At 53.1% G+C, this 21,269-nt stretch overlaps 1 protein-coding gene across 1 annotated transcript; it reads right to left on the reverse strand.

The window, feature by feature from the left end:
* Positions 1-12,545: 12,545 nt before the first annotated feature.
* Positions 12,546-16,189, reverse strand: LOC135873735 (interleukin-36 receptor antagonist protein-like). The gene is made up of 4 exons (XM_065398371.1): positions 16,087-16,189; positions 14,673-14,798; positions 14,187-14,311; positions 12,546-12,764 (listed from the first exon to the last, which is right to left on the reverse strand). Exons 1-4 carry the CDS (start codon positions 16,187-16,189, stop codon positions 12,546-12,548), a joined length of 573 nt encoding a protein of 190 aa, XP_065254443.1.
* Between the last annotated feature and the right edge of the window lie 5,080 nt (positions 16,190-21,269).

Consider the following 21,269-nt stretch of genomic DNA (forward strand, 5'->3'; position numbering starts at 1 on the left):
ACTGGGCTGCTCTGAGAAGTAGCTGTAGCTGAGACAATTCAAGTTCAAGGGGTCAGGCCATATCTCCAAGGTGCCCCATTTCCAAAGCACCGGGATTGAACTGGGGTCACCAGACGTGCCCCTCAGGCCCCATGAAACTTTCTACCCCCAGAGCAAAGCTCGTCTGTGCAGAAGACGGAGCATCCTCAGGGACTGGTACTAGACCAGGGGTCGGCAACCTCTGGCAACCTCTGGTAAGCACCCTAGTGGGCCAGGCCAGTTTATTTACCTGCTGACGTGGCAGGTTCGACCGATCACGGCCCCCACTGGCCGCGGTTCGCCGTTCCAGGCCAATAGGGGCGGCAGGAAGCGGTGCGGGCGAGGGATGTGCTGGCCACGGCTTCCCGCCGCCCCTATTGGCCTGGGACGGCGAACCGCAGCCAGTGGGGGCCGCGATCGGCCGAACCTGCCGCGTCAGCAGGTAAATAAACTGGCCCGGCCCGCCAGGGTGCTTACCCTGGCGAGCCGCGTGCCAGAGGTTGCCGACCCCTGTACTAGACTGTGGGACAAACTCCCCCAGGAGCTAAGGACCAACGCAAACCTCCTCATCCCCCATCTCAAGAGCTGGCTGCCCTTTTCTGACCAACCTCCGCTGAGAGCAACACAGAGCAGCATGGGCCTTTCAAAACAAACAGAATCCAACCCAACCACACCACACACAGAACGAACCGCATGTGGCGGATGTGAGTCATGCGGCTTAATACACGACTGGAAAGCACCCAGATGCCATGGTGATGGGGGTGGGACAGGAACCCACATAGAATCAAAATACCTGGGTCAGTCTGTGGTTCCTGCCTCTCAGAATCAATGGCTGATTTCCCTGCAGCCTTCTTCTAGTTTTCATACTGGGGTATGGTAGAGGAGGGTGGAAATAGAACTGGGGGGCAACGGATTTTTTTGATGCATTGGCAATTTCGAAAAGTCAACAAAAAAAATCGTTCCAGGTCTCGCTGAATGTTTCATTTAGATTTTGACCATTTTCAAATTATTTAGATTTTCTTAAAACTAAAGGGAAGTTTGAAACAAAAATTCATTTCAAACTGAAAAAACAAAACATTTCAATTTTGGGGGGATTTTTTTCATGTTTTTTTCCCTGAACCCCCTCACCCCATGTGACTTTTCCTCTGGTGTTGTCTGGACCAGTGATCTGCTAGGTCACCCCAATCCTCGACTCTGGGAGCCAGCCTTTCCCTGCTCTGCTGTGAGACCCCCCCGCTCCTGGGCTGGTCACACACAGCCTCTGGCATGTAAGTTGCTCCCAGCTACTTGCAACCGAATGACACTAGCTAGTATCTTCAGTCCCAGACACAACCCTAGGAACCTCCATCTTGCAGTGCCCAGTTATGCCCGCTGGATGCTGCAAGCTTATATGAGTTCGTCAATTTAACAAAGAAATTGATCTGTACCAGGCTTGTTATCCCAAGGAGAGCCTCTGACACGCTTCAAACCAAACGCACTGCTTCCAGTAGAATAAACAAACAAATGTATTAACTATAAAGATAGATTTTAAGTGATTATAAGTCAAAGCATAACAAGTCAGACTGGTTACCAAAATAAAATAAAATATAAGCATGCAGTCTAAACTCTCAACCCTATTAGACTGGGCAGTAACTAGATTAAGCAGTTTTTTTCACCCCACTGGATGTTGCAGTCCTTAATTTGCAGGTTTGTTCCTTAAACCTGGGCCAATATCCTGTGTTGGAGTCTTGTCTTCTTCTCAGTGTCTTGGTTGCTTGCAGCATAGGTGGGGGCAGGAGAAGGGCCCAGTATGTATCCACTGGGTCTGTTTTATACTCTCGGTCCATGTGCTTGGGGAGCACAAGTCCAGGCATGTCTGGGGGCCATTGCTGAGTCTCCAAGCAAGGTTGAGCAATTCCCCTGGTGTGGCCTCATGCAGGTGAGTCATTTAATTGTAACTCCCTTGCTGGGCAATGGCTGGTGATGGGCTGTTTCACACCCCGCCCGGGTGTTGGTTCTTTCCTTGCTGTTGGCTCTGGGGAGCTAATATCTGGCTGATTCCCCAACTTACAGCATGTTTTAGTGACCATCATACTACACAATTCTCACAACTTCATATGCATTAAATATATACATGTATGGCTAGAGAAATGACTTTCAGCAGATCATAACCTTTCCCCTGATACCTTACAAGGCCTACTTTATATGTGAGATCACGATTATATGAAAATGAAGAACATGGGGGTTACAGTATGCTCCCCCAAGGTACAGAATGTCACACACACCCAAAACCCAATTCAGTAAAATTGATGTGAATTCATTAAATGTGTCTGTATCACCAAATCTGCATTTTTTTTTGCTCCCAAAAAGTTTCAGTCAAAAAATTTCTCCAGGCAGCAGGGTCGTGACACCTTTGGCAATTCTCTTGCAAGAAGGGAAAAAGTAATGTACTATGCACATTTCTACAGGAGGTTACTTTGGGCTTGGTGTAGGATTAAGGGTTTGGAACAGCTTCCATGTGAGGAGAGACTATTCAGCTTGGAAAAGAGACAACTAAGGGGGCATATGATAGAGGTCTATAAAATCGTGACTGGTGTGGAGAAAGTGAATAGGGAAGTGTTATTTACTCCTTCACATACCTCCAGAACCAGGGGTCACCAATGAAATTAATAGGCAGCAGGTTTAAAACAAACAAAAGGAAGTACTTCGTCACACAACGCACAGTCAACATGTGGAACTTGTTGCCAGAGGATGTTGTTAAGGCCAAAAGTATAACTGGGTTCAAAAAAGAATTAGACATGAGGCTAGGTCCATCATGGAGGATAGGTCCATCAATGGCTATTAGCCAAGATAGGCAGGGATGCTACCCCATGCTCTGGGTGTTCCTAGGCCTCTGACTGCCAGAAGTTGGGAATGGGTGACAGGAGATGGATCACTTAATGATTATCTGTTCTGTTCTGTTCATTCCCTCTCAAGCACCTGGCATTGGCCACTATAGGAAGACAGGATACTGAGCTAGACGGACCATTGGTCTGACCCAGTCTCGCTGTTCTTATGTTCTCAACTGCTGGGTAGGTGGGATTCCCTGCAGGAGGTCAGACTAGATGATCATAAAGTTGTCTTCTGGCCTGAAAATCTGTGAGTTCTCGGAAAAAGACAAAGGGAAATGGATCTCATTAACCAGCTTCTGGTATGTAGCTTTTCCTCTTATAATGCAGAGGCAGGACAGGCCCAGATGCAATGTATAAACAAGCAAATACATTTAACAAAGGGGAACGCACACTCAGCCCGTCCTTTCTGGGAAGCCCTTGACTTTGGAATGGAAGAGGCTATGCTGTAATTTATGTTTTGTCAGGCCCCAAAGCACTGGAAGGAAGCCACTTAGTAATGCTCCTTACACAGCCATAGAGGTCAAGCCAGAGAGTTGCACTTCTGTAGACTGCTGGGTTGGAAGTTCCCCCCTGTTGTTCAGAGCCCAGCCCTCAGAGAAGCTGGACCAGAGTAGATGGATTTTTCCATTCACTGGCAATTCTGGGGGGGGGGAAATTGGGGGTCAAAATTTTTAGCAAATTGAAAAAGTTTAAAAAATTGTTTTGGGTCAAACAGAATCAACCTTAAACAAAGTATTTTGTTTAGCTGTTGAGCCTTTTCCATCTTTTTTTGAATGGTTCTTTAATAAAATTGAAGGAAATTTCAAACCAAAACCTTATGTTGAAGAAGGGAAAAATCAAAACATTTTGGGGGAATTCTTTGCAAAAGCTGGTTAGGGCTGAAAGAATTCAGTGACACTGACATGTGTTCGCTAAAAATTTTGGTGTCATCAAATGTGCATTTTTCACTGAAAAAAGTTTCAGCTGGAAAACTTTCACTCGGCTCTAGCCCAGAGCCTGTTTGGCCTGTGCCAGGGGAGGATTTGGGCCAGTGTATTTCATCTCACACCACAGGACAGAGGATAAGCAAAACAACACAGCCAGAACCGTGAGGGGCTAGAGGATCCAGATGTGGATATGGAGTTGGGCATCAGTTTATTGCTAGAATTATTTATACTTCAATGAGGGCTGGTCAATTCTATCATTGCAAAAGCTCCAGTAAATTTCATTCACTCTTTCCCCCCATCGCCTAGTGTCAGTCTGTATCAATATATAACAGTGTATTCCATATATGTAAATAATGACCCCACCATGAGCCAGGGATTGAACCAGCGTCAAGGGCATAAGCTTCTGCCACTGGAACCAAAGGAGCAACTCCACCAGCTGGCACCAGTAGTGAGCTTTTATCGTCTGTGTAGATTAGCTATTAGAAGGGGGCACAACTCACTCAGCCAGTGTGTTTTACACAGAAACAGGTGCCCATTTGCAGGGATGGAAAAAATGCGTGTCTTCAACAGATGACTAATAAACCTAACTTTCAGAGTCCGATTGCTGCTGGAGCTCCCACTGGGATGGGACTGCTTGGCTCCGCCCCCTATGGGTGCCTTAAAGGCACAATCTAGCCCAAAATCTTTTTAAAGTAAAACTCAGTGATCTCTGACTCCCCTGTGCAGCAAGTATTAATACCTGGGGGAGCAAACAACTGTGCATATCTCTCTATCAGTGTTATAGAGGGTGAACAATTTATGAGTTTACCCTGTATAAGCTTTATACAGAGTAAAACGGGTTTCTTTGGGGTTGGATCCCATTGGGAACTGGGTATCTGGGTACTAGAGACAGGAGCACTTCTTAAGCTGTTTTCAGTTAAGCCTGCAGCTTTTGTGGGATGTGGTTCAGACCTGGGTCTGTGTTGTAGCAGGCTAGCATGTCTGGCACAACCAGGCAGGTTATTGAAGTCCCAAGCTGGCAGGGAAAATGGGCTCAGAGGTAGTCTCAGTACATCAGGTGGCAGTCCCAAGGGGGTTTCTGTGACCCAACCCGTCACACCCAGATCACACCCAAATTGTTCATGACAATCAGCAAAAGCTGGAGACAAACTGGGACAGAAGGGTGGAAAGGCCACCCAAATCTGGCCAGGTGATGAGCCTCTGAATAAAAATCTCAGTTCACACATGCTCAGTAGAGACTTGTTAGAGTTTGGCGGCTAAATTTTTCAAAGATTCTATCTGCACTGAGCGTGCTCCATCCCATGGCTGCCGGGGCAGAGCAGGACCAGGGATTATTATTATTATTTGTTGGGATTGCAGCAGCACCAGGAAGCCCCAGTCAGGGACCTGGGCCCTATTGTGCTAGGTGCTGAGACCAACGCCCATCATCCTGCCCAACTTTGTCTCATTGTTTGCTTGGACTCCCCTGCCAGTCTGTCTGTCTCCACCTGTTGTCTCTTGTGTAATATTTAGATTGTCCTCTCTTTGGATACACACACACACGAAAATACAGTCCCTGTCTCAAACATTCCTATTTCTCTATAGGCTACTCCTCTCTGTCTCTCTTTGGCCCTGTGATGGGGCAGCCCCGCCCCGCAGTGGCCCCAGCGACATCAGACCAGTAGCTCTGACAGAGGAAGTCCCGCCCCGTTCGTACTGGGCATGCTCCAGGTGCTCACTGAGTATAAAAGGAGGGTACTCAGCTCAGTTGGGGCTGGTGGCCGCAGGGGAAGGACCTAACTGTGAAGCTCCTGCAGAGGACCAGCCGATGCCCTTGGAGCTGTTAGGAACAGAGGCTCTTAGCGACCAGCACAAACCCCTACTGCGGGAGGAACCAGCGGAGGCGACGGATCCGGAGACTCGCGGAGAACCCTGGGATCCGTGGGAGACCCCAACTCCCAAGCCGGTAGGGAGTAACCCGGGGGAGGTGACGGACTGGTACCTTGACCCCGGTAAGCCTCAGCGTGTTTCGGTAGGACCCCCCCGCTGAGCCAGTAGTAAGGTCCTACGGCCTTGCAACCAGGGGCGCTTATATGGACTCTGGCCATTAGGCTGCGCTGCCCTGTAAGGAGGGGCGTAAACCCTCACACGCCCCTTCTGTGGAGTAGCGACCCCAAGGGGATACTTCTAACACCTGTCTCTCAGCATCTTTAGGGTAAGAAAAGCAAGAAATGAGCGAAGCCGGAGGGAGAGAAGAGGCTGTGCCATACATTGCTGAACCCCAGAGAGGTGAAATCACCCCAGAGACACGTTTCTAGCTGCCGGACTGTAGTTCGCACACAGCTCTCTGATCCATTCCTCGGGTCTCCCACAAAGCCCGGAGAGCCCTCTGTGGAGGACCCAGGCAGATGTCTCTTCAGCCATCCCCCAGCAATTTGTACTGTAACTTAGGCGGGGCGGTTTCCCCTGGGGTAACCTTGGGAGTGCAAAATATTCACCTCACAGTAGAGGTATTCCAGGAAAGAAGCAGGGACAAAATATAGGGCGGGTCGGAAGACCCAGAAGTAGGAATGGAAACCTGGGTGTCACCAGTGTCCTGGGGTATGGCCCCGCAGCAGCAAGTCTCAGAGGCCGGGCCTACAGACTCACGCAACGGGGCTAAACATAGCAGGGTAAACTTTCCTGCTCGGGCTGGAGTTTGGGCTCTGAAACCTGGGGCCGGGGGGTGGGGGAGGGAAGCCCAGTCTCAGGGCCTGAGCATAAATGGTTACACTGGTATTTTTAGCCCTGTCATGCAAGCCTGAGTCTGTAGAGCCGGACTCAGAGACTCACGGCCGTGGGTTTTTTATTTTGCAGTGTAGACGTGGCCCTGGGGGACCCACGCCTCCTTGCTAGCCCCCTCCTGGCCCCACAGACACATCAAGCGAGAGCGCTGACCAGAAGTCACCGTGCCTAAGTGAACTAAGTGTAAGGGGACTGTTGCCCCCTTACTAACATTCAGTGGGGGTGTTTTGGTTGGCTAGTTCCCAGCACTAAAAGATTGGGGAGAGGCCAATGCTCCAGGTCAGACTCAGCCTCTGAGCCTGATTGACAGGGCGGGCAGGCTAATCAGGGAGTCAGGAGGCCAGGGGGGTCCCGTCCTCCATGTGAGCTGGAATTGCCTGGGTCAGACAGAGTGGGGCCGAGCTAAGGAGAAAGCAGGGGCCCAAACTGAGCTGGGGAGCAGAGCTGTGCCAGATCCAGAGGGGCCAGAAAAGCAGCCACAGAGCCAGAGACACAGCCCAGGGAGAGAGCAGATCCTGTGCTGGGAGCAGAGCTGCAGCCACAGAGCCAGGTGTGGTGAGTAAGTGGGGCCAGCCAAAGGGGGACCTTGGGCAAAGGACCCAGTGCAAAAAGACACCCCTAGCCAAGGGTCCTTGCAGGCCAGACTGGGAGGGGGATCTTAACCTGACGGGGGGCTGATGCTGGGAAGAAGGGTCCCACCACCCAAAGCCCAGAGGTGTGTGGCCACCACCATTGCAAGTGTCCAACCCGCAGCATCCCTGCAGCACGAACAGGGCCTGAGAAGGAGACCTGGGACCTACAAGGAACAGACTGTGAAGTGCCCTGATGTTCCAGAGACACTGTTTGTAATGTTCCCTGCCACCGAGCCGGGTGATGTGTTTTCCTTTAACCTTTCCCATTTTTCATTATTCTTTTTTTAAATTAATTGTTAAACAACTTGTATTTGCTTTAAATTGTATGAAATGATCAGTGGGTCAAGGAGGTGCTCAGTGCAGAGAGAGCATCCCAGAGTGGGGACACCCCAGCCCCTGTCCTAGGTGACCACAGCAGTGTTGGGGGTTGAGCCCCCCAGGAATCCTGGGCCCAGCCTTGTTGGGGTTACGAGGACTCTGCCAGACAGGAGAGTGGAAGGGGAGTCATCGAGGGCAGGGAGGCCTCTGGGTAAAGGAAGTGGGAGCGAGGACTCAGCTCCTTTCGCTAACCCACTTCACCGGGGTAGTGCAGAAGCCAGTCCCCACAATAGCAGGACCATTCCCCCGCTTTCACAAGTGAACACGGGGGCATCTCGGGGTATGAGACCAACTCCCCACATGACCCTCTGGGGCTTCCTAAACAGGCAAAGCACAGAGCTGCCCAGAGGATCTCCATCTACCCATGTAGCTAAGGCAGCTGGCAGAGCTAAGAAAACTGGCACAAGCTACTCATCCCCTTCCACTGGCAGACAGAGATAAACCAGCCAGCACCGCCAGCCCATTTCCATACCATGCCCAGACCCCAAACCCACCTGCCTGCAGCCTGAGCGGCATGAGGGCTCCAGATATTGCTGGTGCTGTTCAGCCACAGCCTTCTCAGCAACAGGAGACGCAAGGCAGGGCAGCGTTGGGAAAGCGTCTAAAAGCCAAGGGTTGGGTTATCAAGCCGGGTGCCTTAATGAAATGAGCAAGTCATCCTCCCTCAGGGCGAGGCTGAGCATCACTTTTCATTGGTAGATCTCAAAGCGCTTCATTACCCCCATTTCACGGATGGGGAAACTGAGGCACATAGAGATCAAGTGAATTCCCCAAGGTCACCCAGCAGTCTAGTGGCAGAGCCCAGAACAGTTTCCTGAGTCCCAGCCCAACACTTTATCCCCTAGGCAACACTGCCTCTGGACTCAACACCCGCCTGTTGCCAGCCAGGATGTTCATGGCGATAACGGACACATTGCACTCTCTACTCCGGGCAGCATCACCAGAGCTGCAAGTGCATGTGGCAGACACTGAAGAGACTCTGCGTTTGCTCCCTCAACAACCAGTTCTGCAACCACAGAGCCAGACATCTCCTCCCCGCTCAGAGAAATCTTATCTGTGAAGTAACCTGAACATGCCTCACTCTGCAAACACCTAATCCTGTCTCTGGGTACAGCCTACTCAGGTTAACCGGGCTCTCTGCTGCCCAGGATTGGCCTTTGCCATTATGGGGCTGGAGGCACGGTACCAGTCCGCCCCCTGCCGCCCAGCCCCGGGGTACGAGTCCTAAGACCCAGTTCCAAACAGGACTTGTGCCTCAAGCACACCAGCTATCATCTAGTACAGAGGCTCACTTCTCCCCCTGCCTGTGATCCTGACTGGAGCAGGTGGGGGGGTCTCCAGGTTTTATGGCTGGTAAATACTGCTGCACATACGGCACTGGACACCCAGATCCTTTATTTATACACAGAACAGGCGCAGTGTGGGTTAGCCTTCCACACAGACCCACCCCCCGTCTCAACCCTGCTTGGAGGGCTCTCTTTCAGGGGCGACTTTGGAGCTCAGCCTCCCAGGCCCACTCATTCCCTTGCCTCTCTGCAGAGGGGCCAGTCAGCGGCAGCCATTTCCTGCAGCTCCATTAGGTTCTGCACAGAGTTCACCAGGTCACTTCCCAAAGTGTCACCACACACTATAGCTAGCAGAGGATACCAATGACCCCGGGCCACTGGGACACTCAGGGCCGACCCTAGGGAAAATGGCGCCTGGGTTAGGGTGACCAGATGTCCCGACTTTATAGGGACAATCCCAATTTTTGGGTCTTTTCTTATATAGACTCCTATTACCCCCCACCCCGTCCCGATTTTTCACATTTGCTCTCTGGTGACCCTAGCCTGGGTCAACTTGTATTTTGGCACCCCTGGACCCCGCTGCCTCCCTATTGCCTCCCCACCATCACCCCGTCCCCCAATGCCTCCCACCCATCCCCGCATCGACCCTGGACCACGCTGCCTCCCTGGGCACCAGCCCCTCTGCCTCTTCCTCCCTCCATTGCTCCAAGCTCCCTTCTGTGACCTCTCACCCCAGGCCCGCCCTGCTCTTTGCCTCTTGAGCATGGTGCCCCTCTGACCATGGCACCCTGGGTGGTCTCCCCAGTCACCCAACCATAAGGCCGGCCCTGGGTGCACTGGCCAGGGACCCAAAGTTAAAGGTTCTATCTCATCACCCTTCCCCTGAACCATCCAATCTCCCAGACAAGGTGGCTGGAACGAGGTGTGAACTATGCCAGTTTAGCCTCCGTGAGCAGCTACACACTGGCCTCGTCTGTCCTGGGGCTGGGCCCCAATTTCAGCCATCAGTGGCCTGCCCCAGGAGAAGCTCCAACTGTTGAAACCTTTAGAATAGACAAGCTAAACTGCTCTTAGCCATGACTGGCTCTGGAGCAGGGCTCACCGCAGTTTATGCCAGTGCCGCCAGAGCTGAAAGAAATGCGCAAGGTAGATGGCCCCATCTCTCTCTACAGCTTCCCTAAAGTGGGTCAACAAAATGCAAAAAGTGACCACAGTGGAGATTTTGAGTCACAAAACATTTATTTCCTCTTGCTTGCTCCCCACGTACAGAATTTCAAAACTGCATTTAACCAAGGGGAAAAACCAGAAAAGGAAGTCACTTATCACAATGTATCTGAGCTGCAGTGAGTGAATATCCGTTAAGTGAAAGTTTGGTTAGGAAAAGGCCAAACAGATATTGAGATGCGATCACAGTATTTCTGAAGGAGCCGTAAGCAAAGCCACCAACGTGTACAATCCAACCACACAGCTCCCCATCTAACCAGCGGCCCAGAGCTTGGACTATATTTCAAAGCATTTTATAGAGGTCTAGACGCGAGAGCCCCATTGACCTTAATGAAAGTGGCACTAAATTATCCAGGTGGTAATTTAATAATTCAGGGGATAATGTTTGGCATATCCAGCTATGTTTCTCATGAATGTAGCAAAACATCTTCATCTGAATATCTACAGGGGTATTTATTGGCATATTTCACTCATTCACAGCACATGGTGATGTGGCTAATTTGCACTTCCCATTGAGTTCATATAGCAGAGCGTAGTCTAATCCAAAGTATGGTGGGTTCACACTTAATAAAACACCAAAGGGAAGATTAAGAAACAGTTTAACATTTTTAGCAATGACTTGGAAGAAAACATAAAAGCATCACCGAAAGTTTGCAGATGACACAAAAATTGGGAGAGTGGTATATAACGAAGAGGACCGCTGATACCGAGAGATCTGGATTGCTTGGTAAACTGGGCGCAACTAAACAATATGTGTTTTAATACAGCTAAATGTAAATGGATACATCTGGGAACAAAGGCAGCAGGCCATATTTACAGGATGGGAGATTCTACCCTAGGAAGCAGGGACACTGAAAAAGATTTGGGGGGTGCGGTGGATCATCAGCTGAACATGAGCTCCCACTGCAATGCTGTAGCCACAAGAGCTAATGTGATCCTGAGTTGCACGAACAGGGGAATCTCGAGTAGGAGCAGAGAGGTTATTTTCCTTCTATATTTGGCACTAGTGTGACCACAGCTGGAATCCTGTGTCCAGTTCTGGTGCCCACAATTCAAGAAGGATGTTGGTAAATGGGAGAGAGTTCAAAGAAGAGCGACAAGAATGATGAAAGGATTAGAAAACCTGCATTACAGTGAGAGACTCAAAGAGCTCCATCTATCTAGTTTAACAAAGTGAAGGGGTGGTTGATCAAAGTCTGTAAGTATCTACAGGGGGAACAAATGTTTAATAATGGGCTTTTCAGTCTAGCAGAGGAAGGTCTAACGAGAGCCAACGGCTGGAAGTTGAAGCTAGATAAATTCAGACTGGAAATCAGATGTACCTTTTTAACGGTAAGAGTAATTAACCATGGGAACAATTTACCCAAGATCATGGTGGATTCTCCATCACCGGCAATTTTTAAATCCAGATAGGATGTTTTTTCTAACAGCTGTGCTCTAGGGATTATTGTGGGCAGTTCTCTGGCTTGTGTGACACAGAATATCTCACAATGGTCTCTTCTGGCCTAGGAATCTGGGAGTCTATGTGAGGGAGCGTAAATCCGGTGAGAGATGTCTAAGGATTCAGTCCAGCTAACACCTTAACCTTGCCTCTGCTGCTTCCTACTGCGAGGAGTTCCGCTGACTGCAATGAGCATGCCCAGCGTAGCCAGCAGTGCACCCAGGAGTAAAGTGCCTGCAGAAATAGGCCCGTACTCATAGCATCCAAGCACTGTAAGGTGGCTAATGGGATTTGGGAGCTTTCTAAGGAGATCAGAACCTGCACCATGGCCCTGAGTCAGGAAAGAACATGAGTCACACTAATTTGAAGCATGTGTTTAAGTGCTATATTGCCCACAGCTGCTTTCCTGACCTGGATCTAAGAGCACCACTAATGCTACCACAGCATTTCCTTGGGGCCATATGCTGCGTGGGACCATATTTGTTAGTGCAATGCCCAATCCTACGTGAACCCATGTGACTGGGTCACGGGACCCTTGACGGTTGGCCCCGATGCAGGGGCTGGAGCTCCTTTTGGGATGGGTACCTAGTGATGCTGGCACAGAGATTCCGAGAGCAGGGGCTCACCCTGCCCTCCTCTGCTCTGAGTTTGTAGCAGGGGCTGGCTTTGACCTTTTGCTGGATCTTTAACAGCAAACGCTTTGCTCCCAACTATGTGTTGAGTGTTTGTGTTAACTGGAGGTTAATAAAAAACAAGACCATAAAAACCAGCCTGGCTAAATATCCCATCCCCTCTCAACTGCTCAGGATTTGCTTCCTTGGTGCCGGTGATGTCATAATGCCACGAGTTCTGGAGTCACCAGAGAGTCTCCCAGAAAAAGGAGAGTAGACACTACTTTAATTTCTAGGACTACAAAGAAGGAAGCAATATCGTTTGGGGTGAAGGGGGGAACCTCTGCGGCCTTCGTCATCCATCGCATACTGCGAGTGTCTTCCCATCGCAGGCGGCTATTGGGTCAGAATCCTGTTAAAATAGAACTCAGTGATCTCTGTCTCACCCATGCGGTTGGTGATGCGGATGGGCTCGCTGCTCTTCTGGGAGGTGCAGAGAAACCAGCCCGGGTAGGCGGCCGACTCGAAGCGGTGGGTGCTGCCTTCAGGAATGTTGTGGAAAGTGAAGCGAGCGGCTTGCTCCTTGTCTTCAAATAATTCCATGATTTGCTTATTCTGAGCGGGGAAGAGAAAGGAAGATGCTGTCGCAGGAAGCTGGATTATTTCCTGGGCGTTTAGCCCTTAGTTCTGCTGACTGATCAGGAGTTCTGCAAGTGTCTCTGTTATTCCTAACCAGTCTCAGGACCAGCTAGGATAACAATTATCAGCCTACTGGTTATTTGTGCATGGCTCTCTGTCTGCGACTGGTCATCAAAGTCACACGCTACTGATCCTGTTCGCTGATTGGCTGAATGTAGTTTTATAAACAGGGGACTAAGAAATCGCAAATATCCCTGTTGGCAGGTGACAATGGATGGTTGTCTAGCCCTTCCCCAAACATTTATGGGAACGTAAGCCCACTTGTAGCAGAGGCTTACCCGCCTCTGGCTTTGGGCCTGTCTGCTGCCTCGGTTTCCCTTTCCTCCCCAGTTAACTGAACTTCACACTGCCAGTGTTTTCTCACTAACTCTCCCCTTCCGGGAGTCTGGTTTATTAGCACAAAGTTCTAAACACACAGATCTTCCCCCAGCCTTCCTAGGGGGCTCACCACCTCGGGCCCAGGCTCTGAGTCCTCTCCCTGCTGAGCTGTCCTTCCTAGCAGGTCTCTCTCCCAGCTCTTCTAGCTCTGCAGAGACCCTCTGCCTAGGTCTCCTTGCCAGCTCTTTCCTAGGAGTGGAGCGAGCATCCATCCCCAGGTCTGCTCTCCCTGGAGTCTCCTCTGATTGCCCTCATATCCCCCAGCAGGCCTTGTACACCCCATCACATGACCTTGGTCTTCATTCCCTCCACCCTGGCAGGGTCAGATCAAGATTAAAGGTCAGATCGCTCTGTGACTCTGTCCATACAGATGCCCATGAACCGTGCATCGCATGGGGCCACAAACATGGCAAATGGGGCAGCAGTTCAGAGCTCCAATGCATTTTATTGACCACCATTCAGTCCATATTGGACCAGCTCCATGGTGGGGAGAGAAGATTCCTCCATCACCTCCGCTCCTGTCGGTGGCAAGGACAAATCCCGCTGAAAGTGAAAACAGTCAGTGCCAGCCTGTGGTTTCAAGGCCTGGGCAAGTGAGATCAGAAGCTGAGGGGCAGGGGCTGGACCCTGATTCCTCCTGCCCCCTTTGTGTCTCCAAGATGGAGCAGGGTCTTGGGCAGGGCCTCCTGCCCCTTAGCTTCTTGCTGCCCCCTGATGGGCACACGGGCCCCACTCACCAAGCTCCCACGTGGACAGCCTTATCCGGGAACCACGTCCACCCCACTCAGCCCCCAGCACTTGTCTGATCCACGAGGAGCCCCGCAACAGCCAGACTGGAGCAGCCCACGGCTCCGGCTACTTCAGGATCCCGTACCTGGTGGGGGCAAGGAGCAGCCACCTCAGAGGAAGGTGCAAATTCTGTTCCTCAAGGCTGGTAGCTCCCCTGCTGAGGACACTCACCTCCAGCTGCAGCTTGGGTTGGGCCGAGGTTCCGCATGACAGGCAGCTACTTCCTCCCTGGACGCCCAGGATGATGGGATACTGTTTGCCCTGTACGAACCGGTTGGGCACCACGCTGAGTTTCTCTGCAGGGGGAACATGAGAGGACTCAGTTCTCTAGACTGCCAAGAGTCACTTTACCACAGGGGCACTCACATGGCAGGGGGAGGCAGCATTAATCCACCCCCCCAGGGAGCAACCATGCGGGCAGCCCTTGAACCACAGACCTGGCAGCCTCCTGCCCCACCCTGGCTCCTGCTCTGCATCGAGCCCCCTGGCAGAATCCGCTGGGCTGGGGAGAGCAAGAGGCTCTGCACTCAGATTTCCTCCTTGCCGGGCACTGCCCCGGAGAGGGCAACGCAGCCCTCAACCCCTCTCTGCCTCGGCCGGGGGAAAGCAGCAGCACAGCCAGCGGGAGTGGGAAACGAGAGAGGGTGTAGAGCTCACCGGGGTCCGAGTTGGAGGTCTCGGCCACAAGATTGTTGCTCTGCAAGCGGACGACCTTCTGCTTGACGTCACGCAGGGTGAAGATGAACGGCGTGGGGAGGTCCATAATAGTGGAACCACCCTCCTCTGGATGATGGGGAAAGGCAAAACATTAATGCAGGACCTTAACTGTAGAAATTCTCCTACGGTGACGAGGATGTCCGTCGTAAAGGGATCTGCCCCCCGGCAGCCCCATAGCTCCTTGCATTCCTCCCCTCCATTGCCCTGCAATGTCATAGCATTGCCCAGCATCCCATGACCCCTCAGTGTGCACAGTGAATTCAGCTCCTTCCCTCTTAACTTGTCCCCTATAAACTATCCCAGGGAGAGCTCCTGCAAGGAAGCAGGTAACTGCCTAGGGCTTGCTGCTGCCCCTTCATCCCGGTCCCCGGGCCGTGCTCCAATGATACAGACTGGACTCTAAGAAATTGTATCTCCCTTTTTCTGAGAGTTTTCCCCTGAGATATGACCATAAAGCAAGCTTCTAGATCCCAGGGGAGATGGTTTAGATTGCACATAATTCAGGGCACTGGGGCCAGATTCTTTTCTCAGTGATGCTGCTGTAAACTGGGGATGCAAGCAGAGGTACTGGAACAATTTGTATAGTGGGGGTGCTGAGATCCATTGAACTACACTGTAAACCAGGGGGTGCGGCAGAACCCACACTCCCCTAATTCCAGCAGCACCTATAGGTGCAAGGCCTGTTGTCTGACCCTGCCATGCCCCTCCTCGGTGCTGGGCCAAGGACAGGGCCAGTGCAACCATTTAGACAAACTAGGCGGCTGCCTAGGGTGCCTAGTGGTTGGGGGCGCCTAAAAGCCCACTCAGGCGAGGAGGTGGAGTGGAGGTGAGCTGGGGCGGGGGGGGAGGGGCGCGGGGAGAGCAGCCCTCAGTAACAGGGGGGGCGCACAGGGGAACCGCTCCCCGCCCCAGATCACCTCCACTCTGCCTCCTCCGCTGAGCACACAGCCCCCGCTCTAATTCTCCTCCAATCGGCGCCGCAAGCCTGGGAGGGGAGGAGAATTAGAGCGGCGCCAGCGTGCTCAGCGGAGGAGGCGGAGCCGAGGTGAGCTGGGGTGGGCTCCCCAGGTGGGGTTAGCTGCCGCGGGGGGGCTCCCCGGGCGGGGGGAGTGGCGAGCTGCTGCGGGGTGGGGGGGGGCTGGGTTAGCTGCCACGGGGGGGCGGGGTTAGCTGGGGGCAGGGGCGCAAGGTGGACGTTTCGCCTAGGGCGTGAAACTTCCTTGCACTGGCCCTGGCCAAGGACAAGAGTGAGCAGGAATTTGGCTGATGAGAAGGCAGAAAAAGGAGTTTTGCCAGGGAGCCCTCTCAGGCCCTGAGAGTCTCCTTTATCTGGACCCCGCGCCCAGAGACTCACCTTTCCTAATGAATGTGTCGAACAAATCCTTCATGTCTTTGTCCCGATTCCCACGTGGTTCACTCGGCTGTCCCCCTGACCCTGCTCCTGGCTGGAATGCCATTGTGGTGGACGTGTGCCCGGTGCCTGTCGTGTCCTGGTGGGAGTGGGGTGGCTGGGAAGAACAGATGGACACCAGCTCTCAGGCAGGCTGGTCTCATGGGGGGAGCCCCATTGGCCGAGCCCCATTGGCCCTGCTGAGCCAAGATAGGGGCAGAGCAGGGCCCATCTTTGGCCCACTGCCCCCTTCAGATCTTGGGGTGTGCAGGGGTGGGAGTGAGCCCCACCTGCCAAGCAACCTGATTGGCTTGGATCTTGATGGGCAGCAAATCAGGGCTTGTTCCTCACCTCACCTCCCTTGGCCCAGCTCCAGGGCAGCTCCCCATGGAATCGCCAAAGGGGCCGCCCGCCCCATGGCCGCAGCAGGAGGAAGGCCGTGGACCAGCCACTGGCAATGCTGCCGGGGGTGGGATGCTTCCCCGCTAGGGCCTGGCTCAGGATGCATCTGTGGGGGCTACGGGTGGTGACCCCTCTCTGCCGCTCTGAGAAGGCTCCAGACTGGCTAGCTGGGGCCAAGTTGTCACCCCAGCTGCACCGACAGGGCTCGGCCAACCCAGGCTGCCCTACGCAGGAGGATCCAGGCCCCACAGCGCCCGTTAGCTGCTGGCAGGATGTGCTGGGCAAGGGGGGTTTCTCCAGCCAGGCCGGAGCCAGGGAATGAGAGACACCAGGGTCAGTTAGTAACTGACCCCCCCTTAACCCAGTGGGCCACTGGCAATCCCACCCCTCGCTGCTCTGCCCCTGACAGGCCCCTGGGGGTAGAGCCAGGGAACAGCCCCTGCAGAGCGGGCCCCAGAGCGGGTCCAGGAGGCCAGGCTGGGTCCCCACCAAGAGACTGTGACCCTTTGGGACCCGCTATGGCCCAGCGCTCTGCGTATCTGGCTGCCGCTGCCCCTGGGCTCGGCCGGGACTCTGAGCCATTTATACACGGGGCAGGGTGACATGAGCGCAGATCAGTACCGTGTGTGTGGAGGCCGATCCTGCCACGGAGACGGGGCCCTCAGGGTCACTGGGGAAAGAACAAGGAGCCGTGAGATTTCTCTCCCTTGGGGGAGCCGAGGGTCTCAGACACGGGAGCTGCGTCTGCATCGCTCCCAGTTTACGCCTTGGTAGGAAATTACTGTCTGAGATCTTGAGCGCAGACACTCTGCTGCCCTCCCAGCCCGCCTCCAGGCCCACTGCCCCCTGCGCTGCTAGTTCGACTGCTCTCCCATGATGGGGGCGGGGAGAGATCTGATCAATTCTGGAATTTAGTACTCAGAAATTCCTTCATTTCTTCAACCCTCCGTCTCCCATAGCTAGCTTCTCTACCTTACAATGTCTCTTTCTCAAGATGTGATGTATGCAATCGGTACCGTGGTGTAGTAACACACTCCACCCCGCCCCAGAGGTACAGCCACACCAGAGTTTATATCCACATCTGCTGTGTTAATATTGCAAAACGCCTCGGTGGATGCAGCATTTCTTGCCAGAGCCACGGAGTCTAAAGTGCTGCTGTCTCCTAAAAGTGTTGTCTATACAATGGTGTAGTGGGGCGGCTCCCCCACTCCCGTGGGAAAAGGGTTAAAGTCAGCCCTAGGAGAAGGTTGTGGCTGAGAGCTGCTAAGCTGGGCTGCTTGGGGAAGCTGCTGCAGTTGGGCCATGCCCCAGTCAGGCCTGTATAAAAAGACTGTAAGGCAGGGACCCAGAAGAAGTCTCTCTCCAGGCTGGGAGAGAGCCGGACCTGGCTGCCTGCAGAAAGGGTATTGGGAGTGAAGCAGGGCTGGAGAGAGCCAGGGGAGCTCCAGGCTGGCAACTCCCCAGGCTGCAGGGCCTGGTTCAAGGCCCATAGAGGTACTGGGAGGCAGCAGGTCCGAACCCCCTTGCCTATGATGAGTGGCTTTTACACTGAAGTCTGCCCCAGGGACCAGGGGCTGGGTGATGACTGGCAGTAGCCCAGACTGAGGCAAGGTGGGGATTAGAGGGTTGGGGGTTTCCCAGAGTGGGGAGACCCATAGAGACTGGTGAGGTATTGCCAGGGAGCAGGGGCAGCCCCAGGGTAAAGGGGCACCAGGGTCCAGGAGGGACACGGGGCCAGCTACAAGCGGGACACTGGCCTGCAGAGGGCACCCAGGCTGGAAAAGAGCTAATTCCCTGAGATGACCAGTAGGAGGCGCCGCAGGGGTGAGTCCCGCACCTTTACAAATGGGAACAGACTTACCTGGAGACTGTCCTCGGATCCGTTGGTTTTGTGAGATCTCTTGGCAGGGCTGATTCTGAAAAGGAAAGAGAGAATTGTTTCTTTATGCTCCCCCATCTGTCTGTATCCACCTGCTCTTACTTGGCTTATACTTAGATTATCAGCTCTTTGGGTTGTCTGTACAGCACCTAGCACAGCAGGAGACTGGGCTGGGACTAGTGCTCCTAGGTGCTACCACAATATAAATAAAATAGTAGAAAAGCATCCAGAGGACAAGCACAGTAACAAGCAAAGCTAGAGGAAGGGCCAAAACCATCTTGGGTGTTGCTGAAGGCCCAGGGGCTAGCAGTGGAGGAGAGGAATGTTCCCAGCAGCAGATCTGTCAACAGCAATACCTGTTGGGCATCTAGTTTGAAGCTCCTTCTGTCACAGGCAGGCTCAGGCTGAGCTCTCTGTAGCGATCACACAGCTATTTATACTGGGAGGAGGGGTGGGTCTCATGAGAGTGACTTCAACATGCAAATAACCCATGCATTAGGAAATCCAGCACGGCTAAATGATCCTTCTGGACCAACTGGCGGAGTAGTTGAAAAGAGCCAGATACCAACTCATCCAGGAGACTCACTCTGCAGATCCCCAACCAGGCTGGCTTCGCGTAGCAGATGTCCCATTGTAGCTAATCGGCCACAGATAACTCATTGTAGCCCACTGGTGGGAGCACTAGGTCTGAGCACACTGAGATGCACCAAGTGCCATGAGCACATGGACAATGTGCTGCTCACACACTCAGGAAGAGGGCCTAACTCTGCTCTCAGTTACTCCAGTGTAGATCCAGAGTCACTGCACTGAGGGCCCGATCCAGTGCCCAGTATTCAATGGCAGTATGCCCACTGGCTCGGTGAAGAACACTACAATCGCAGCATCACATCCGGATGGCGCTTGTCTCCTTTGGTTGTTTACTAATTGTTCCCCCCGACCCAGTTCCCTATTGCTTGCTGAGCTTGGCAGGCCCAGGACTCCTGTAGTGGTCCCAGCAGCAGCAAAGCTGCAATCGTGTGACCACTGGTGAGCTTGGACTAGGAGATGCCATGGGGAGTCTCTGGTGTGGGTGTGTAACCCACTGGTGAGTGCGTGTTCCAGGGCCCCTCCGTGCCCGATCCACAGAGGAGAGGAGCCTGGGATGGCCCCAGCAAAGATACGAGGCTAGGCCAGGTCGGAAGGTCCCGAGGCGATGACAATTCCCCATGGAGGGTTACGCTTGAGATCGGTCAGCGAGCCGGTATTTAATAGGGACTCACACAAAGGACTCATGACCCATCCCAGCTGGGGATGTTCCAGAGACTTGATTTGAACCTGCAGTTTATTCCATCACTGCTACAAGCCTGAACCAAGAACTTGGCCATTACTGTATGGAATTGATTCCATTTAACCAATTCTAGCTCTCATCTATATTTTTTTCCTTTTATGAATAAACCTTTAGATTTTAGATTCTAAAGGATTGGCAACAGCGTGATTTGTGGGTAAGATCTGACTTGTATATTGACCTTGGTCTGGGGCTTGGTCCTTTGGGATCAGGAGAACCTTTTTTCTTTTACTGGGGTATTGGTTTTCATAACCATTCATCTCCATAACGAGTGGCACTGGTGGTGATACTGGGAAACTGGAGTGTCTAAGGGAATTGCTTGTGTGACTTGAGGTTAGCCAGTGGGGTGAAACCAAAGTCCTCTCTGTCTGGCTGGTTTGGTTTGCCTTAGAGGAGGAAAAACCCCAGCCTTGGCCCCAGCCCTGCTTTAAGCAATTTGTCCTGAATTGGCACTCTCAGTTGGGTCCTGCCAGAACCAGCATCATTACACCAGAGATGAGGTTTGGGGTGAAGAAGGGGGCTCAGGCCTGGGGCAGGGGCTTGGGGTGTTGAGGGGGTGCGGGCTCCAGGAGTTTGGGTACAAGAGGGGACTCTGGACTGGAGCAGGGGGTTGGGGTGCAGGACGGGGTTCAGGATGCAGGGTCCCGGTAGCGCTTACCCAGGAAGCAGCCACCAGGTCCCTGCAGTGCAGCCCCTAGGCGTATGTTCGGCCAGGGAGGCTCTGCGTGCTGCCCGCAGGCGTCGCCCCTGCAGCTCCCATTGGTTGCAGTTCCTGGGCAATGGGAGCTGTAGAGCTGGCACTAGGAGCGGGGGCAGCACGCAGAGCCTCCCTGGCCGAACATACGCCTAGGGGCCGCAAGGACCTGGCGGCCGCTTCCAGGAGCTGTGCGGAGCTAGGGCAGGCAGAGAGCCTGCCTTAGTCGAAAGCCCCTGCTGTGCCGCCGACCGGACTTTTAACGCCCAGTTGACGGTGCCGACCGGAGCTGCCAGGGTCCCTTTTTGACTGGGTGTTCCAGTCGAAAACCAGACACCTGGCAACCCTATTCCCAACAGCATCTCCGAGCAGCTGGCCCCTCCCATGCGTTTGTCATCTTCCTCGTCACTGCGGAAGGCAGGACGGAGCAGAGTCTACGCAACATGAACAACTCAGGGCTTGAAGGGGAGACCAGCCCACTAACTCAGCCTGCTTGCTCAAGTTAAACCGGTGCAGCAATAGCCATACAAAGAGTTGTAAACACTTGGCCTGCCTGCGTGTGCTTCACTTCCTTAGCAGTCAGGATTCAACGAGTTTCCTACTCATCCTGAGAGTCATCCTGGACAGGGCGAGGCCTGAATTTTGTCATTTGCCTCTGAACTTTGCAGTGGAGAATCAAACACAAAACACCTGCAAAACAAACACCTCTCAGGTCTTCACCTACTGCAAAGGAGCCAAAGCCCCGTTTTTTTTTAACGTCACAGGTCACCCCGAAACTCCCTCTAGTGTTTGCCACCCTGTACTGCATCCATTACCTCCTGCTCTAGTCCATTGCCATGAGCCTGGAT

Source organism: Emys orbicularis, chromosome 2 (assembly GCF_028017835.1).
Source record: "Emys orbicularis isolate rEmyOrb1 chromosome 2, rEmyOrb1.hap1, whole genome shotgun sequence".
NCBI classification, from domain to species: domain Eukaryota; kingdom Metazoa; phylum Chordata; order Testudines; family Emydidae; genus Emys; species Emys orbicularis.